Source organism: Humulus lupulus, chromosome 3 (genome assembly GCF_963169125.1).
Source record: "Humulus lupulus chromosome 3, drHumLupu1.1, whole genome shotgun sequence".
NCBI classification, from domain to species: domain Eukaryota; kingdom Viridiplantae; phylum Streptophyta; class Magnoliopsida; order Rosales; family Cannabaceae; genus Humulus; species Humulus lupulus.
In genome coordinates this window covers 77,214,743-77,232,943 of record NC_084795.1, presented here as the reverse complement: position 1 = coordinate 77,232,943, position 18,201 = coordinate 77,214,743, and the positions used below count along the sequence as shown (strand labels likewise).

General features: G+C 35.1%; 1 protein-coding gene across 1 annotated transcript; it reads right to left on the bottom strand.

The window, feature by feature from the left end:
• Positions 1-8,701: 8,701 nt before the first annotated feature.
• LOC133822857 (uncharacterized) lies at positions 8,702-12,014 on the bottom strand. The gene is made up of 5 exons (XM_062255312.1): positions 11,500-12,014; positions 10,215-10,272; positions 10,001-10,084; positions 9,548-9,689; positions 8,702-9,439 (listed from the first exon to the last, which is right to left on the bottom strand). Exons 1-5 carry the CDS (start codon positions 11,882-11,884, stop codon positions 9,161-9,163), a joined length of 948 nt encoding a protein of 315 aa, XP_062111296.1. The 5' UTR covers positions 11,885-12,014; the 3' UTR covers positions 8,702-9,160.
• Between the last annotated feature and the right edge of the window lie 6,187 nt (positions 12,015-18,201).

Sequence of the window (18,201 nt, the reverse complement as noted above, 5' to 3'; positions counted from 1 at the left end):
GGATAACTCATGTATCCCTTGGGTCCCACCCTGGCTACAAGCATCCCATGTGCTAAGTGTTACTTCTGGCCCCTAGGCCGTACCCGGCCTTCGCCGCTCTCGGCCTTAGCCGTTCGTTTCATTATAATCGCACATATAATACATTTTGAAATAACCATTCAAACATATAATAGTTCATCTAAGATTACGCATTTTCACATAATACAATCTAGGGCCATGCCCTGCAATCACACTGTGGGCCCATGCCCTAATCCCGGGTGTTACGGTTTTCTTACCTTTAAATTCGATAGCCTTGATCACCTGACTCCTTGAGCACGATTCTACTCGAGCCCTAGCGCTTACCTAAGCAAAATCCATAAGTCAAAGTCATTACCAAACCTCAAGTCCAAAACCTAGCCTCGGGACCAATCCCAAGCCCCCGGGAAGTCCTAGATCCCCAAAACAAAGTGGCGGAATCGAGCCCCGAACCCTAGGTCAAAATCCCTTCACAAAAGCCCAAAAATCCCCTCTGTGAACAGTGCAGCGCTACAGCACTCTAAAGAGGGCGCTGTAGCGCTACAGGCAGAACCACCCCTCCAGAAACAGGGGCTAGCGCTACAGCGCCCCCTGACTAGCGCTGTAGCGCTAGTTGCAGCCAGACCAAACCCAAATATCGCCTCTTGCGATTTTCTTCTACCAATTCAACCCCAAACTTGCCCAAACCTTTTCCAAACCCAAAAAAAAACATATCCACACCTCGCACTCATCCCAAGCATCCCAAGAACTCAAACCCCAAGCTCAAGCAACCCAAAACTCAAAATCTACCATAATGAACCCAAAAACCAGAAATTCATTCAAACAACAAGGATAAAGTCTTAGAAATCATACCGTGGGTGGAATTTCGTCCTTAAATTGAACCATAGACCTCCTTAGCTTGCACCTTCACAACCTTGACCTGATTTCCCCAAAAATCCCATCCATTTAGCTCAAAAACACAGTTCAAACCAATCATGCCCTAAAACTGAAATCTCCAAGAACTTACCTCAAATTTCAGATGTTATCTTGCTAATCCCTTGCCAATCCTCAAGTCTAGCTTAGGATCCTTGATGCTCAGCCTACCCTAGCTCTCCACTGAGCTTGACTCCAAGAAAAAAAATGAAGGAAATTGGTTGGGAGAGCCACAAACCGATTCTTGGACAAAACCCTTCAGCTTTTCTCTCTTTTCCTTTCTCTTCCTTCTTTCTTTCTTTTCAGCCTATAATTCTTTTTCTACAAAATCCACTAAGTATAAAGCCCCCCTTTAACTCATCTCTTACAAGCCTAAAGACCAAAATGCCCTCCCTTAATGATTCTAAACCTTTATGCCCATAAATGGGCATTTTAGTCATATTACCCAAATTCCCACTAATTCCTCAAGTGTTCCTAATAATTCCCGCGCGCTACCCAGTACCTGATTAATCATCAAATATACATTCCTCATCATCAAGATTAACCTCAATATATTTTCCAAATTCCCATTTAAACTCCCCAGGCTTAACCCAAGCCGGGTATAAATTTCCACTTTGACTTTTCCGCTCACTCTAGGATCGTCTCGAGTCATAGATCACAGATATCAACACAGTCATGCCCAATATGGCCAAATTACAATTATGCTCTTTCTAAGACAATTAGGTCTACATGTATACTAATTCACATAGTCATGCATCTCAAATAATCAAATAGTCATATAACGTGCATTAAATCATAATCATGCATTAAATTCATTAAAGACACACACAAAATCCCATTATGCCCTCCAGGCACACTACTCAAGGCCCTTAAGCCTTGATAGCGAATTTGGGTCGTTACAGAGACATCTCTTCTGTCAAAGCAAAGACATGATTAGTACAAGTTAGCAATCACACAGAAACAAAAACAAAGGGGGAAAAAGAGAAATTAAAGTATATGTATACTAAAAGGGATCCTACCCCCCGGGCTAGAAGAACCTATGGTTACGGCCATCGGCTCCGGAGCTCCCGCAGGAGAATCTAAGTCGATTATCTCCCGAGCTGGTGAAAGTTCTGGATCTGACTCTGGTTCCGGGCTAGATTCTTCTACATATTGCTTAAGCCCCGGAGCTACGGCACCCCTCCGGAGTGATGGCCAGGACCGAAGGTTGGTCCCATACTCCTCAAATAGGATCGACCTAAAGGCTAGGGTGTTATCTACTACTACGGTACCCCTAGGCCGGCTATCTTGGTAGTCCAGCACGAGCCGATCGACACAGTGGAGCAGGGTTGTGTTCAGGTCCGGATCACTTCGGTGACGATGGACGAGCTGCCTAGGATTGAACCTAGCTAGCCGGGGGTCTGCTGTGGCCCTATCTAAACTCCTAAACAAGTAAGGGTTACCTTGGCCAGAAGGACCCGCGGCTGCTTCGGACTGGATCCTCTCCTCGTGCGTCCTCGTGGTGACCTCCAAAGCCTGCTTCCTGTTCCTCACGAGCGGAACTTCGTTGTCCTCGTCCTCCTCGTCTTCATCTCCCGCGAACTCCTCCACGATGATGGGTCTGGTGTCGCGTGCTGGGGGAAGCCCCTGGGGCCTCCTTAGGTTCAAAGTCTGATTTGGGAAAATCAGCTTGCAGGCTACCATTTTCTCGTCTGTTACGAGCACGCGATAATCCTTCTCACTGGGGGGCAAGCCCGCCAGTGTCTTGTATTGGGCCCCGAGGGTCACAGATTTCTCTGTCCTCGTGAAGATGGCTGCAGGATTAATCTAAGTCAGAAAGGAATACAGGAGAAGCTAAACGATACTTAACTTACGAGCTAAGGATGAAAAACACTTACGAGGACGATTGAAGTAGTGGAGCTCGCAGTTCCTGAACCCCGTCGACATGAAGAATTGATCCTTGAAGTCGTTGGGGTGGCTGGGCAGCTCGATGACCGCAACCGTATTGGGAAATCGGGTTAGGTAGTAAAACCCGTCGCCTCGCCCCCACTGATCCGGGCTGGCCTTGAGGCAGAAGAAGTGCAAAATGTCCGCTGGAGTGTGGACCTCCCACTCGTGCTTCAAAAATAAATATCTCAACCACGCCAACAACCGATAAGAGTTGAGGGGGAGCTGAAATGGGGCCAACTTCACATAATTTAGGAAGTCAGCAAAATACTGGTCCAGCGGGAGGAATGCCCCCGCCTTGAAATGCTCGCCGCTCCAGGCCGCGAATTCCTCATCGAGCGGCGCGTAGCTCCGCTCGCCTTCCGCGGGAGGTCGGGCAATCACTGACGCTCTCCCCAGCCCGATGTTGTGGGAGAGGAATAGCTTGTTGATCTTCGTCTGGTCGGTAATCTTTGAGACGATCCTCTCCGCCTCGAAAAGTGCACCAGGAGCCACCTCGAGCTCCTGCTCCACTGCCGGCCCAAAGTTGGGGATCGGGGAGTCCGGCATCACCGCCTTTCCTTTGTCTTGCTGGGAGATCGAGCTGCCGATGGTCTTCTTTGGAGCGTTCCTCTTCGGTGCCATCTGGTCGCCTAGTGAACAAAAGAAAATATTTTAGAAAAGGCGACCCAAGCGTGAGGAAAAATCAAATGTTCTTTGCACGAGCTGAGGTAAGCCCAGCTCGTGGAGAGTGAGACCACGCGGTTCTATGAGAATGCGCCTGTGCTCCCAACAGATCCCCGATTACTTGGAATTCGTGTGTCAGGAGGGTCAGGATAGAATTTGCCTTGGGGGTAAAGTTTCAGTAGGCAAAGAGGGCAAAACCACCTGTGAAGCGTGTCCCCTAAGCTACAGTGAAAAATATTTTCAAAACACGCATGGTCAGGGGACTTACAAAATGTTTGGTTGGGAGGTGGATGAAAGTGCTGCCTAGGTGGGAGCTTCGCCGGAGTGGGTGTTTCCAAAACTTTGAAGGAGTCCTCACGCCTGAGCTTCTTGAACGCTGAAAATGGCAGTCGGCAAGAAGAGGGTTTTTCTTCTGAGATGAAGAGAGAAGAAGGAGAGGAGTTCTGAGAAATTTTAAATGAAATGGTGGTCCATGCGTAGGGTGGCCACCCCTTTTATATACGTGAAGGGTCACGTAAAAAGGGGCCGTTGGATGGCACTGATGTGGGATCCAAGACCCTCCACTCGAAATACGAAACGACGGCTGGGCATAGGCTAGGCCATTAAATGCGGTTCTCGGAAGACGTACCGTCACCAACCATGATGTTCCACGTATCAGGCGCCTGCGTAAAGTATGGAATGTGGAGAGTTCATGGGGGAGCCTAAAAGTCCCTACTGTGGCCTTATGCGACGTCGTTGGCCACGAGCAGGGGCTTGGGGGGCAGATGTACGCCCTGATTAGCTAGCTGAGCTGCGGCCTAATCATGGTTATCTCGTGGACATCCCCAAAACCGGAGCTGACATCATAAGATCGTACCTCCTCAGCTCGAGGTAACCCCAGGGTTCACCAAGATCGCCTGAGAACTGAGTCCGGACTCTAAAGGCCGAAGGTCGAGTTAAGTATCCAGGTCGTGGTATGAGCTAGAGTTGGAGGCCATGACTCTTTGTAAAGTCAACACACGCAAGGTAAACGTGCATATATCAGACATCACGTGTCTGATTTGCCCCTGACTTCTCGGACACGCAGCAGGAATGTGCGTATTCAGACACCCACAACTGGGTTGGGCTGTGCGACCCATTATCTCCTTACCTATTGATTTGACCACACTTATGTGTCAGGTTTAGGAATTAATCATGAATGTCACAGAGTTGATATGATAGGTAAGAAGGTCACGAGATGACCTTCTTACCAACTCCCAGGTGCCTTCTCCTATAAATATGGAGACCCTGGGAGTAAATAAGGGTTGGATTCTCTCTTGTAAGAAATACCCTGTAATCGTATGCCTAGGATATAGCAATAATATTGACTAGTGGAGTAGAAGGATTTTAACCTTTAAACCACTTAAAAAACGTGTCTTGAGTCACCATTTCATTTCCTAAGATCATATATCTGTTTCGGTTCAACCTAAGCACTAATCCCTTTCTCTTCTTTTCTTAATTACTTGTTGGCGAAGAACCACGTCAACATTATCGTTGTAAAATATCTTAAAAATATCATATTTTAATATTTTAATTATTAATTTTATTTTATTTTAGTTTAAGTAATGTTTACAAACTACCGTTAAATATAAGAATATTCCGTTAAAGTTAACATTAAAAAAATAAAAAACCATTAAAATAAAGAATTTTCGTTATCTACACACTTTTTTATATAGAAGATATATATATATATATGTATATACTAGGTAGAAGCAATGTGTAATACACGTTTGCTTAATTTTAAAGTTGTAAACATTGTCTATAATTTTAATAAAAAATGGTTTACTGTTTTTCTTAAAATATATATTTATATAATAGAATGAATTATAGTTCTATAGTATATATAAATATTTATATCAATAATCTCTACATATATGACATCTAAACACAACGTTGACATAGATATATATTTACATGACAACATGATATATGTAAAAAGAAATTAATAATAGAAATAAAATAAGAATAGAAAAAGTCATAGTGTAGACAGTAATACCCATGCATGCATCAACTATATTTAATTTATAATATTATATGTTTAATATTGTTGTACCCTGATTTTAACACGAGTTTACTCATTCAGCTAGGATACAGCTGACAGGTAAATACGTGGAAAGATAACCAAGTAGAATATCTGATTATTAACCATGTGAGCAGCTCAAGATTCATAGTGGCCAGACCTAATGTTAGGTGTCCAGAATTAATTACGAGCTAAGAGTAAGACAGCTGTCAAACACGAGCTCGGAGTCAGATAGATGTCAAAGCATGAGCTCGGGTCAGATATCCAGCTCGTGATGAATTAGACAACGCATACTAAAGAATCTCAAGAGTCGGAGATTCTTTATACGCTCATTAATGACCAGGTTGTATCGTATTTATATCATTTGTTACCCGAGATAACAGGAACATATTTATTATGTTATCAAATCATATCTCAATGTAAAGGGGAATAATCTGTATTAATTATATATCATATATATAATTACGCAGTTTGTGGACACGGTTACCCAAACCTGTCCATGGAATTCCCCAATAAATACTGGGAATATTGGACAGGAAAATGGACGATTATTCTGTATTACCGAAACTCTGCCAAAATAGAGAGAGAAACAGTAATAATATTAACTTGTGGACTAGGTGGATTTTAACCACTGAAGCACGTAAAAGATCTGTGTTTTTGAGTGAGTTCTGGATTTTTCATTACGGTTTTATAGTATGCGCTAATCTACCATTTTTATTTCTTAATATACTGTTGGGAAAAATCCGTGTCAACAAATATAATAGTAAGTTTAATTAAATTTTATTTAAGTTATTAAATATATAATTTTATTATTTTTAAATAATTATCATGATAAAATATCTCAAAAATATAATATTTGTTTATTTATTTAATTTTGTTTGAGTTTAAGTTATATTTATAATGTATAGTTAAATATAAAAATATTATGTTAAAATTAACAGAAAAAAAATAAAAAATTATTAAAATTAAGAATTTCTATTATGTACTTTATAGAAGATATATAGATATAGATGTAAAAGTTTCTTTTATCGATGGTTCTACGCAATAACTTTGTAGTGGGTGGGTTCATTTTTTACATTTCAGTTTTAGTATGTTGACCTCGATGGATTGTTTTAATTAACTCTCAATTATATTTTTGTTACTACACATTATATTAAAAAATATATATATATATTTATATATTCCCTTACAAAAGAAAGATGTGAGAAAGGTTGGCTTTGAGGGGGAGGTACCCTTTTTAGGGTATTGAGAGAAAATCTCCTAATTATATATATCTTCACAGTTCTCACCTTTTATTTTTTTCTTCATAAAAAGTGCGTTGTGTTATTATGGTGAGAGAGTAGTAGTGGTCTTGTCTTTTATCTCCGTTTATTTAATTAGACGATAATGGTATTAGGTGTTTACATTTATTGGGTTTCTAGTTGTGTATCCTTATGGGATTTTGGTGGAATGTTTAGAAAGAGAATTGGAGCAGCAGATTTTTCTGGAAACTGAAATAATTAGTGAGTTCAATATAAAACTCAAATAGAGGGTCGCCAATTATATAATCCATATAACATAGATCTAAAATACAAAATTATTAAAGTAGATAAAGACAAACCTTAATGAAATCATATATACCATATATAGAACAAAATCTCTCACCCAATTATAAAAACACAAATATTAAAATGGTGTCTAACAAAAATGATTAGATAAAACAATATAAAAATAATTGTTTCTCTTAGCATCCTATTTGTTCTTTTCAGTTCCCATCTCATAACTAATAATAACTATTTCTAAATATCTTTTCTATAAATTTACACAAATATCCTTATTAGTTATTATATTTCTTTATATAATATATATTATTACTATAGTATACAATTCGTCTGTCATTAAAAATATATTTTTTAACATTTTTTATTTTTACAAATATAGAATTGAACGTATTATAATTTTACTAATAATTTTGTATTGAATGAACTAAGTTTATTTTTAAAATTTTATATTCATATTATATTTAAGAGAATAAAAATTCAATTTTGTTATTGATTTCTTTTTCTTTTAAATTATCCAAACAGATTAAGTAGATTTATTTTTTAGTATACAATAAATTATAAGGTGCCAAAAGATTTTTTTAAATATATATTTTTTAGAAATGGATACTTTTGTGCTATAAATGAAAATTAAGAAGTGGGGTAAAAAGAAATTTTGAAATATTTTAAAGGAGCTTATAAATAAATAGTGCAGGAAAAGAAAAAAAATATAGAAGTGTATATAGAACTACCTTATAAAAATTGATTAAATCAAATTAAAATGGAAAGAAAAAAATATTTGGTAGAACTATAATTATGTGACTTGTTTGAGATACAATATGATAGAGAAAGAAATTAGAGCAAAACTCTAAAACATATGGAAAGCAATGAGATAAAATTCTATCAAAGCTATAATTTTATTATCATTTTAAAAAAAAGAGACTATATATAATATTAATTTCCTTTAAATTATGTTCAAATTAAGTTGATAGGATTAGTTGTTTATTGGTCACAAAAACTAGCGCGCAGAAGAGGACTCATTGATTTAGGCCAATGTGATTACACAATTAAAAAAAAAAAGAAAAAAGGAAAGAAAAGATAAGGACATATTGATAGAATCGAATTTAGAACAGCAAACATTGTTCCTTGGTTGTCATTTGCTCATAAGTTTGTGTCATTATTTAAGGCCAGTATTAGTTAGTGGTTCTCTTGAGTTCATTTTTTTGTTATTGGCCAATTTAATATTAATTAAATTAGGACATTGATACACAAAGTTGGACCTTAAAAATTTATTCACGGGATTTAATTATCGGGACTTCTTTTATGACAAATAAATAATATATAGAATTTAATTAGATATATAGGGTGGAAATTAATCAAGATATGTCCCGATCGATCCACGTAATATATCAACTTAATCTTTGTCAACAAATGTTTATAAAAGTGCAACCATTTCTTAATCTAATTTGTTTAGTTTCATTATTGTACGGACAATGATTTCTTAGATAATGTCAATTAAGTTACAAAAAAAATGAAGAATTATTCGACCAAATTTTTATGTGGTCGATCTTGCTTTCTTTCGATTAATTGAATCCATAATAAAATTAACTTAGTACCGAACCAATGATTGAATGAAATCACTAGAATGATATTCATATTCGTGTTTCTCTGTTCATAAAAAATTCCATATATTTTAGTTACAAATAAGTTAAAAACCACGCATATTGGTCTACCAAAAAGAGACAAAAAGCTAAAGAGGACCACAGGCGGCTGATCATATATATATATATAAATATATATATATATATATCAATGTACAGAAGAACAATTGTACATGATCTTTAATGATACAAATATAATTAAATCCTAAATATTACATACATATTAATTAAGGGTTTTTTATTTTTTTTTATCATTCATATACATATATATGAGTGATGTATATATATGTAAAGTATAATTCTGAGGAGGAATTAAATTATTACTACGTACAAATTAAGTTGGAAAACTTTGAAGTGGAAATTACGAGATGGATTAATACAATAGAGAATAAGTAATTAATGGCATGGAGTGATTAATTAAGAAATTAAATGTGCCTCCAAGGCCTTTCGGCGAGGCTAACACATTCGTAATGCCTGTAACAGTCGACGAGATGGTCAATGGTGAGGCCAGCAGCTTGCATAAAGGAATGCACAATCACAGGCCCCACAAAGCGAAACCCACGCTTCAACATGTCCTTACTTATGGCTTCTGCTTTTGGGGACCTTAGAGGAACATTTCTTGGGTACTTGTATCTGTTTATCATTGGTTTATGGTTCACATAACTCCATATGTAGTTGCTGAAACTTCCAAATTCTCGAACAACCTATTGTACATATATATATATATATGATCAATATACAAAGAACAAAAAATAAATAGTTAATAGTAGATATCAGAGAGAAGGCTAGGGTTTTAATTTGTTATTTCATGCCTTTAATATGCACTTGGCATTGTCTACGATGCATCTCACTCTGCTTTCAGCCAACATTATTGCTTTGTTTGATGATATCTCTTCAATTTCTTTCTCACCCATTTTTCCAACGCTGCTTACATCAAATCCACAAAAAGCTTCCCTGAAAATTCATATATGTACTGTCACACCATACGACATTAATTATAATTAAACTTTACAACTCATCATAATATATATGTACGACGTCCAATGAATTTAGAAGCATCAATTAAAGAAACATCCTATAATATTGAATAGAAATATATATGTATTGTACAAGTAGTGTACGTCGCAGTATTATTGTTACAATAAAATAACTGGGGAATCTCTTTCTTATCACATAATTATATATATGGAGAAATATTAGTACCGAAAATGGATAATATATATTATTACCCCGCATATAGAAAAAATATTTATAGAAGGATGTACCTGAGTGGCTCCCTTCTTTTGAGAATTTCAGTCCAATTATAGTCCATCAACATGCCAGACAATGCAAGAAGCTCAAACAACTGACTGTTTAGAGAAATTGACAACTTAATTAATTAAGAATTGGCCAAAACACTTACATTATTATTACATTTCCTTAGTAAATATGTATATATATATATTGCATACTTAAAATTAAGATTTTTGAAAAACGTACTTGTCATCGTAGACAGGAACCCCCCAACAGTCGTCATGAAATGCTACGTAAACTTTATCTGGGTCAAACCTCTTGTTGTCAGTACATAGTATATAAATATACAAAACATGCATAATGTTTTTTTTTTATTTAATGACCCTTATATATACGTATGTACATGATATATATGTATTCAAGTCAAATGTAGTGTCCTGTATAGTTAATGAATTATGTAAAATTGAAGATGTTCATCCTTTTATAGAGTAGGTAGTCAGGTAGAGACACTTTTAAAGTACACTACAATTCAAAATATTAAAATATACCTGCATAATAATTAATTTATTTTAAATTTCAACTACCTCTACTATAGTCCAATTAATATATATATATTTATAGCTCTTCAAGGAGGAGTATATTCCTTTTAATCATTGTCTGTAATCGTAGTATAAACTTAATATACTAGTGGATATATAAAGTTATCACATAATATATAACAATACTATAACTAAGCTTTCTTAAAATTAATTCATGTGATTGAACTCTCTTAACCGCCGCCAATATAGTAGGCAGAGAACAAAATTCTGTAATTTTCTTATAATATAATAAGTAAACAATAACTTTTCTTATAGTTGGCATGGCAATGTCTTTTAGTGTCCCTTTCTTTATTTGTAAGCAAACATGGACTTAAGATCTTCCATTATAATGAAATTTGAGCTGCATTTGGCATCAAAGTCCAACGCAAATAATCTATTTTCACATTAACGTTCTAAATTTCAACGGGAATTAATTATACATAAGAGATAAATCAACTTCACCAAATAGTTATATATACTACTCGAATCTACTCATTATTATATTATATAAAGCAAACAACACATCATAATCAAAGTCTAAGTTACCATAAAATAATTCACAATTACTACACATATATTCAAATGAACAGCTAGAATTTGAGTCTCGTTTAGTTATGAACAGTGTAATAGACATGCAGGGGATGCCTTTACTATAACAACTAATATAAGTGTGAGACACCATAAAAAGATAATCTGTGGTAAGTGTTCCTTAATGACACATTAATGTCTAGTTTTTTTCTTAATTAAACAAAGAACTCATCAATATGTGTATATCCAGAACAAAAGAGTAAATTAAAGAGAAATTAATCAGTTAGTAGAAACATTGTATGAAAAGAAAATGATATATCAAATGATGTGTACGAGTTTCATGTAAAACATAACATAAAAACTTGCAATAGATAAAAGTAGTATAGCTAGGTGTGTGTGTGTGTATATATATATACAGTAGTTACCGCTGTTCTTAGTTATCCAGTTGCACCTTTTCCACTCCGATGGATCCATATTATTATTATCAGGATGTTCGTGAACATTTTTGGGAGATGGGATTTCTCTCCTCCGAGCAGGAGACGGTGCAATGAGGCGGAGAGCTAAAGAAATCTTCTGATCAAGAGGAGACCCGAAATCCGTAAGAGAAGAGCTGTCGTTCGAGTTCTCCGACAGAGACAAGGACAGGGATGAGGAGAGCGAAAGAGACGATGAGCTTTTCTGAAGCCCAATTGGGTAGATTCTCTTTAGGTGTTTTGACAGCTTTATGCGTGGGCTTGTTGGCCTACTCATCTTCTCCTCTTTCTCTCTAACACTCACTTGTTTTCTGGGATTTGTCTTTGATTGTATCATGGCTGCTGATCCAGCTATGCTATTTATTGAAATAAATTAAATAAAATAAATACAACCACTTATTTTCTTACGAAGTTATCTTTGTGTGCATGTATAAATATAGATATGTTAAACCCCAAGATGGGTTGGAGTTATCTCTCTCTCTCTCTATATATATATATATATGATTTTGATTAAGATGAGAGCCAATTAAGTTTAAATAGTGGGTTGGTGAAGTGGGAGCTTCCAAATTATAGGTTACCATATTTTAAATTTGCTCCTTAGTTTCCAAGCAATATTCATAAAGAAGTGTACTAGGACCAGACCAAACTTTTTTTTTTTTTAAATAACAAATAATTCGATCAGTACTTTATTTATTATGATTCACCTGACATCTAGAGCTCGTTAGCAATTTACAAGTTATCTTTCTACAACTTTTTAAGAAGTAACAATACAAGCTAAGAAAAAAGAAAAAATATATGAAGGGCTAATTATGATATATACCGCTTATTAGAAAATTAATGATTCAAAGTACTAGTGAATTGATATCTCAGCGAGCATATCAGGACATGATGTTCTTTTATTACGTTGAGAGTTTATTATGGTCATTTATAATTTCATACAAATTATTCAAATTACTAATACTAATAATTTATTTAAGTAATTTTCACACCTTTCAAACGCTAAGGGGCAATTAATTGATCAACATTGTTTTTCTCTTGATCGGATCAACTTATTGTATAGTATTAGAATTTGTGGAATATTACGAAATGAGAAAGAAAATGATAGAATATATATATTCAAGTGATAGAAAATTTGGCAATTTGTTTGACTGTTGTAGGTATTCTCTTTGTTTATTCTCAGAATAAGTACACCCCAACAACTAGGACTTTTTGTATATATATATATATATATATATATGAGAGATGTATGTAAAAATGTATATAATTGTTATTAAAATATAAATAAAAACAAGGATATATGTCCAAATCCAATTCACCACGAAACTATTCTCATTCTTTGCATGAAGATTAAGAAGTCACAACAAAAAAATCCATGTTGCTTAAAATAGTGTGGGTAGAAAAAGTGTGGCACTTATAAGTTGTAGGGTTATTGATAGATAAATTGGGTTTCCCTAGTGACAAATTCTTTTAGTTGTGGTGTTTGTCTCAATGCAAGTGTAATGGGTCCATAACAATTCTTAAGTCCTACTTCTACGCCCTTCAAGATGTGAGACTCACCTTTTGCCAATAAGGAAAAAGATGTCTAATCCATATTCTTTCTTTTCTTATTTAGACATTTCATTGTCTTTCGTTTCTCTTCAAGAAAATGCTCACGTTAAAGGCTCTTGACAAATGCTCTGTTCATATAAGAAAGGAAAAATTACATAATACTGTAAATTTTATTTATAAATTTGTAAACTTTAGCTGCAAAAAAACTGTATTGTTGTAAACTTTGTTTACAAAAAAAACTCTGTATTTACAATTATGCCACTCTGTATTTTTGTAATTTTTTTATAAATTCTGTATTTTTAGTATTTTTTGTAAGATGTTAGGTACTTTTGTAAATTTCACTATAAGAAATTGGATTTATAACTAAAACTTTCCGAAAGCCCAATAGTTCATACATTTGTGCGGCCCAAATAAAGTAAACAACGATGAACGACTGTGAATCTAGAAAAAAAAGTAATGAAATCATTCAGGAAGGACCAAGTAAGTACATTAAGTTGAAGGTTTGAGGTAGCATATTAAACTTAATATTACTCTATATATATATAAAGTTAGTTTTAATAAAAAAATTTCAATATAATTACACATTAAATTTGCAGCATTGACCGCCAAGACCGCAGTAGCATAAAGTTTTAAGATAGAAGAAACTTGTTAGATTTTTTGTGGCTTGATATGTTAGTTAAAAAAGTATCTAAACAATCGGCAGACCAAATCGTTAGTTTTTTTTTGTCAGACATTCTTGATAATATGAAATATTTTAAATTCAAAAAATATTCTGTTATGTTTAAGCTCTATTTAAAGAGCAGTGATCTAAATAAAGCTTATTAAAATTCCAAACTCATAAAATATATCTCTTTCTTTAATTATTTAATTATTTTTTAGATTTCCATTTTCACAAAATACCAATAAATAGTATCTAGAGCTATTTTTCGAGGGACATGTGAGTTGAGAAAAAAACAAAACAGTGGCCCAAACATCCATATCTAAAAAAAAATATAAAAATAATCTATAACCCAAAATCCATAAACACAAGTCATGGAAGCCGAAACAAGTAATCTCTCAAAATTTGATTCGGAGATATTCGACAGAAACAAGTACCATCTTTGGGCAGTACGTATGGAGACATACTTGGAAGCTTTGGATCTATGGGATGCTATGGAAAAAAACTAAGAAGTTCATGCACTTCTAAACAATTAATCCCATTATGGCATTAATCCCATAAAGACAAAAAGACAAAAAGACAAAGAAATCAAAAGCAAATGCCTGCTTGTTTGTTTCAGTTACAACCACCATTTTCACACGTATTATGTCTTTCAAGTCAGCAAAAGAGATATAGGAGTATATAAGAAAGAATATGAATGAGATGACATAATAAAAGCTATGCAAGTCCTCAATTTGATCACGGGATTTGAACTTCAAAAAATGAAAAAGATTTCAAAATGATCAAAGAATACTCCAACAAGCTTCTCGATATTACAAACAAAGCAATATTTCTTGGAACTGAATTTTTAGAATCAAGAATCGTACAAAAAAATTCTTGTTACAATTTCATAAAGATATGAAGCAACAATCACTACCTTGGAGAATACCAAAGATTTGTCAAAAATGTCCTTGGCAGAATTGGTTAATGCATTACAGGCACAAGAGCAAAGGAGGATGATGAGAAGAGAAGATGTGATGGATGATGCTCTCAAAGTAAAAGGAGAAAGCTCAAGAAAAGGTAACAACCACAACCACAACAACAACACAAATGAATATCCAATATGCCCATACTACAAGAAAACATATCATCTAGAAAGTAGCTGATGTGATGTCAAGTGAAATAAATGTGGCAAGATTGGACACATAGAACAAATTTGCAAGTCCCAGCAACATGAGGAGGCAAAGGCTATTACTGAACAACATGAAGATGATGACTTTTTATTTTAATGATGACATAAATGCTTTGTTAGATTTGAAATGTTAATAAACAATACTAAGGCAATGAGGAGTGCTAGATTTTACGTTCCTTAGTATTTTAGTTAAAAATATATTTAAATAATTGTTCAACCAAGTCTATAGGTTGTTAGTTTTTTTGTTAAAAATGCTTGATATTAGAAAATATTTTAAAATTTAAAAATATTTTGTTATGATTTAGCTCTATTTAAAGAGCAATAAAGCATATTAGAATTCCAAACTCATAATATATCTCTTTCTGTAATTATCTATATTATTTAATAGATTTTTATTTTTACAAAAATCAAACAAAGCTGAAGTCGCTACAAGGAAAAGCGGGTTTGGCGTTAGTAGAAAACTAACTATAAAAATAAATGGTGTTAGTGCGCTACTGATATAAAGACTCATTTTTTTAAGTTAAATAATTTTTTTTATATTATACGTGGGACCCACCAAGTCAAAAAGTCAACTCTCTTTTCTTCTTCTCCTTTCTCTCTCCTCGACACTCCTCTCTTTCTTCTCCCTTTCTTTCTTTCTTTCTCTTTTTTCGGAAAAGCCATGGTAAGGACACACGGAAACTACCCAACCACCACCATTTTTGACATGCACCCCCATTTTAGAATCACTGACCGGTGACAACAGCAACTCCAAAATTTGGTTACCATTGGAGCAAGGGTGCTCCCGTACGACCACACCAAAGTTTCGTTGTCGAAACTTTGAGGTGACTTTTTGGCGAACTCCGACCACCGTTGAGCGAGTGGGTGGCACCATTGGAACCAGCATGAAGAAAGGAACGTCACCCACTAATTCATTGCAGTCAACTCACCATTTTTTTCGGTGAGATTTTGGGTATCTTCGCCCCTTTGGAAGCGTTTTCTGGTGACTCCGAAGGTCTTTTGGGAAAATGAGTTGTACTTCTATGATGTACTCATCAAGTGGATCATTTTGATATATAGAAATTCAAGAGCACTACCACTGGCCATCGCGAACCACCACTGTGCTCGACTGAGGTGAGATTTTTTGATTGTTTTTAAATGGTATCGTGCTATATGTCATTGGACTCGGTTTGAAGAATACATTACGATGATGATAATTATTTTTTCAATTGAGGATTGTAGGACAAAATGACTTTGAAGCGGGCTAAACTACTTGGAACCTAGGAATAGGGGGCTTAGGAGCATTTGTTTGGATAGAGGATAACGATCCTAAGGAGGTAGGGAATCAACTTGGTTCTTGGACTTGTTTTATAAGTATCGAATAACATTAGACATATTCTCAATTTTTGATTGATAAAATGTTTGAATAATTGAAAACTTAATCCACATGTTTTCTGAACTGTTCTGAGGGCACTGAGTGCCAAATATATTTTTGTATACTTATTTATGAAGGTTATAATTTTTGGATTTTATTCACATGCAGCCGTTAGGCTGCCCAATTTTCTAAATTAAAGGGAATATGTTCTTTTGATATTCTAGTTACCTTTTTTTGGTAATACCGATGAAAGCCATAGTGATCATGATTTGTGCACGTTGTTGTTTCACGACCTAATCTTTGTATTATCATGGGTATATCAGGTGTCCACTCACCTGTAGGTGTAAAGACCTAGCATCTTTATACAAGAAGTGTTCTGAGCCTCCCTCTTGTAGTGGTTATCACGATCGACTATCCGGTTTAGGATGTCATTTTTTCTATGGTGGATATAGGGAATTAGGGATCTAGTGGACGGTGTGATGTGCACGTGTAGCTTGTCTCTTGTCATTATTTGTGGTTTTTCTTGACTTTTGGTTTATACATGATGATATATGTTTTGTTTTCAAAACTAACCATGCAGGATTTTTATTAAACTTTTGGTCCTATGATATTGGTTGCTTTTCTACTCGGCTTTATAATCTCACCCCATATATCTCCCCTTTCCAGAAACCCAATGATGCGAGTGTGGATGAGGTGATTTATTGGTGGAGCCAATGTGATTTAGCCTAGTTCTATTTATAGCCATAGTCTTGTCTTTTGAACATTGTTTATGTATTTTATTTGGAACCTTATGGTCTGTATCTCATAATTAGCTATGTAATAGTTAGAAATGAGAAATGATGGATGGTAAGTATTCGTTTGTTGTTTATGACTTATTAAATTTAATTGTTTGATGACTACATAACTGTGGTGATATTATTGTTCTATGTATAATGATAGATGATCATGCTTTTATCACTAATATTTTTATATATAATTATAGGAGTTATTCCATTATTTTTTTTACTTACAATTATGGTACTATTTAGTATAAACTAAATGTTCATTTAAAAGAGTTATTTTAAAAAAAGGGTCAAAGTTTGACCTTTCACCACCCAAGTTATGGATATTACAAATATGCCATAGCCTAGGGCTCGGGTCGTGACCAAAAAATGGTATTAGAGCACCAGGTTTAAATACCTCGTAGAGTGTCACACTACTACAAAAAAGGTCATTTGTGACAATTCCTAACTGCCACAATTGATTTTTTGCGTCAGTTTTGAAATCGATGCGAAATCCCATGACGCAAACCAGCCTGACATTTGCATCAGTGCCCAACTGTCACAAACGTGACATTTGTGACAGTACCCAACTGACGGAAATGCACAAATGTCACGTTTGTGACAGTTAGGCACTGGCGCAAATGCTATATTAAAAAAAAATGCTATGAACCCCTACCAGTGTTCCCAGCCCCCAGCCATCCCATGCGACCCCAGCCCCCTTGTACCCAGGCCCCAGCCAGCCACCTCTCAACCCCCGCGACCCCAGCCACCCCCCATGACCCCCGCGACCCCAGCAACATACATGACCCCTACGAACCCAGTCAGAGAAAAAATCAAGAGGAGGGTTTTTGAGTTTTTGTTTTTCAAACAATATAATCTTCAAAATCACAAATCTATACAAATTTTTTTTAAAAAATATGTATAAGGTTCATAAATATATTATATTCATCAATTTAACCTTAAAATAATAAAAAAAAAAGATGAAAAAAACTCACCAAAATGGGTCTATGAAGTCGAAGGCGCTGCTGGTTCTTGGGAGAATGAGGGGCTTGGGGTTGATGGCTGGGATTTAATACTGGGCGCACTATTTACGTTAACAACATCAGTTGGCCACTGACGCAAACTTCACCAATTAACAGCGTTAGTTTTATCACGGATGCAA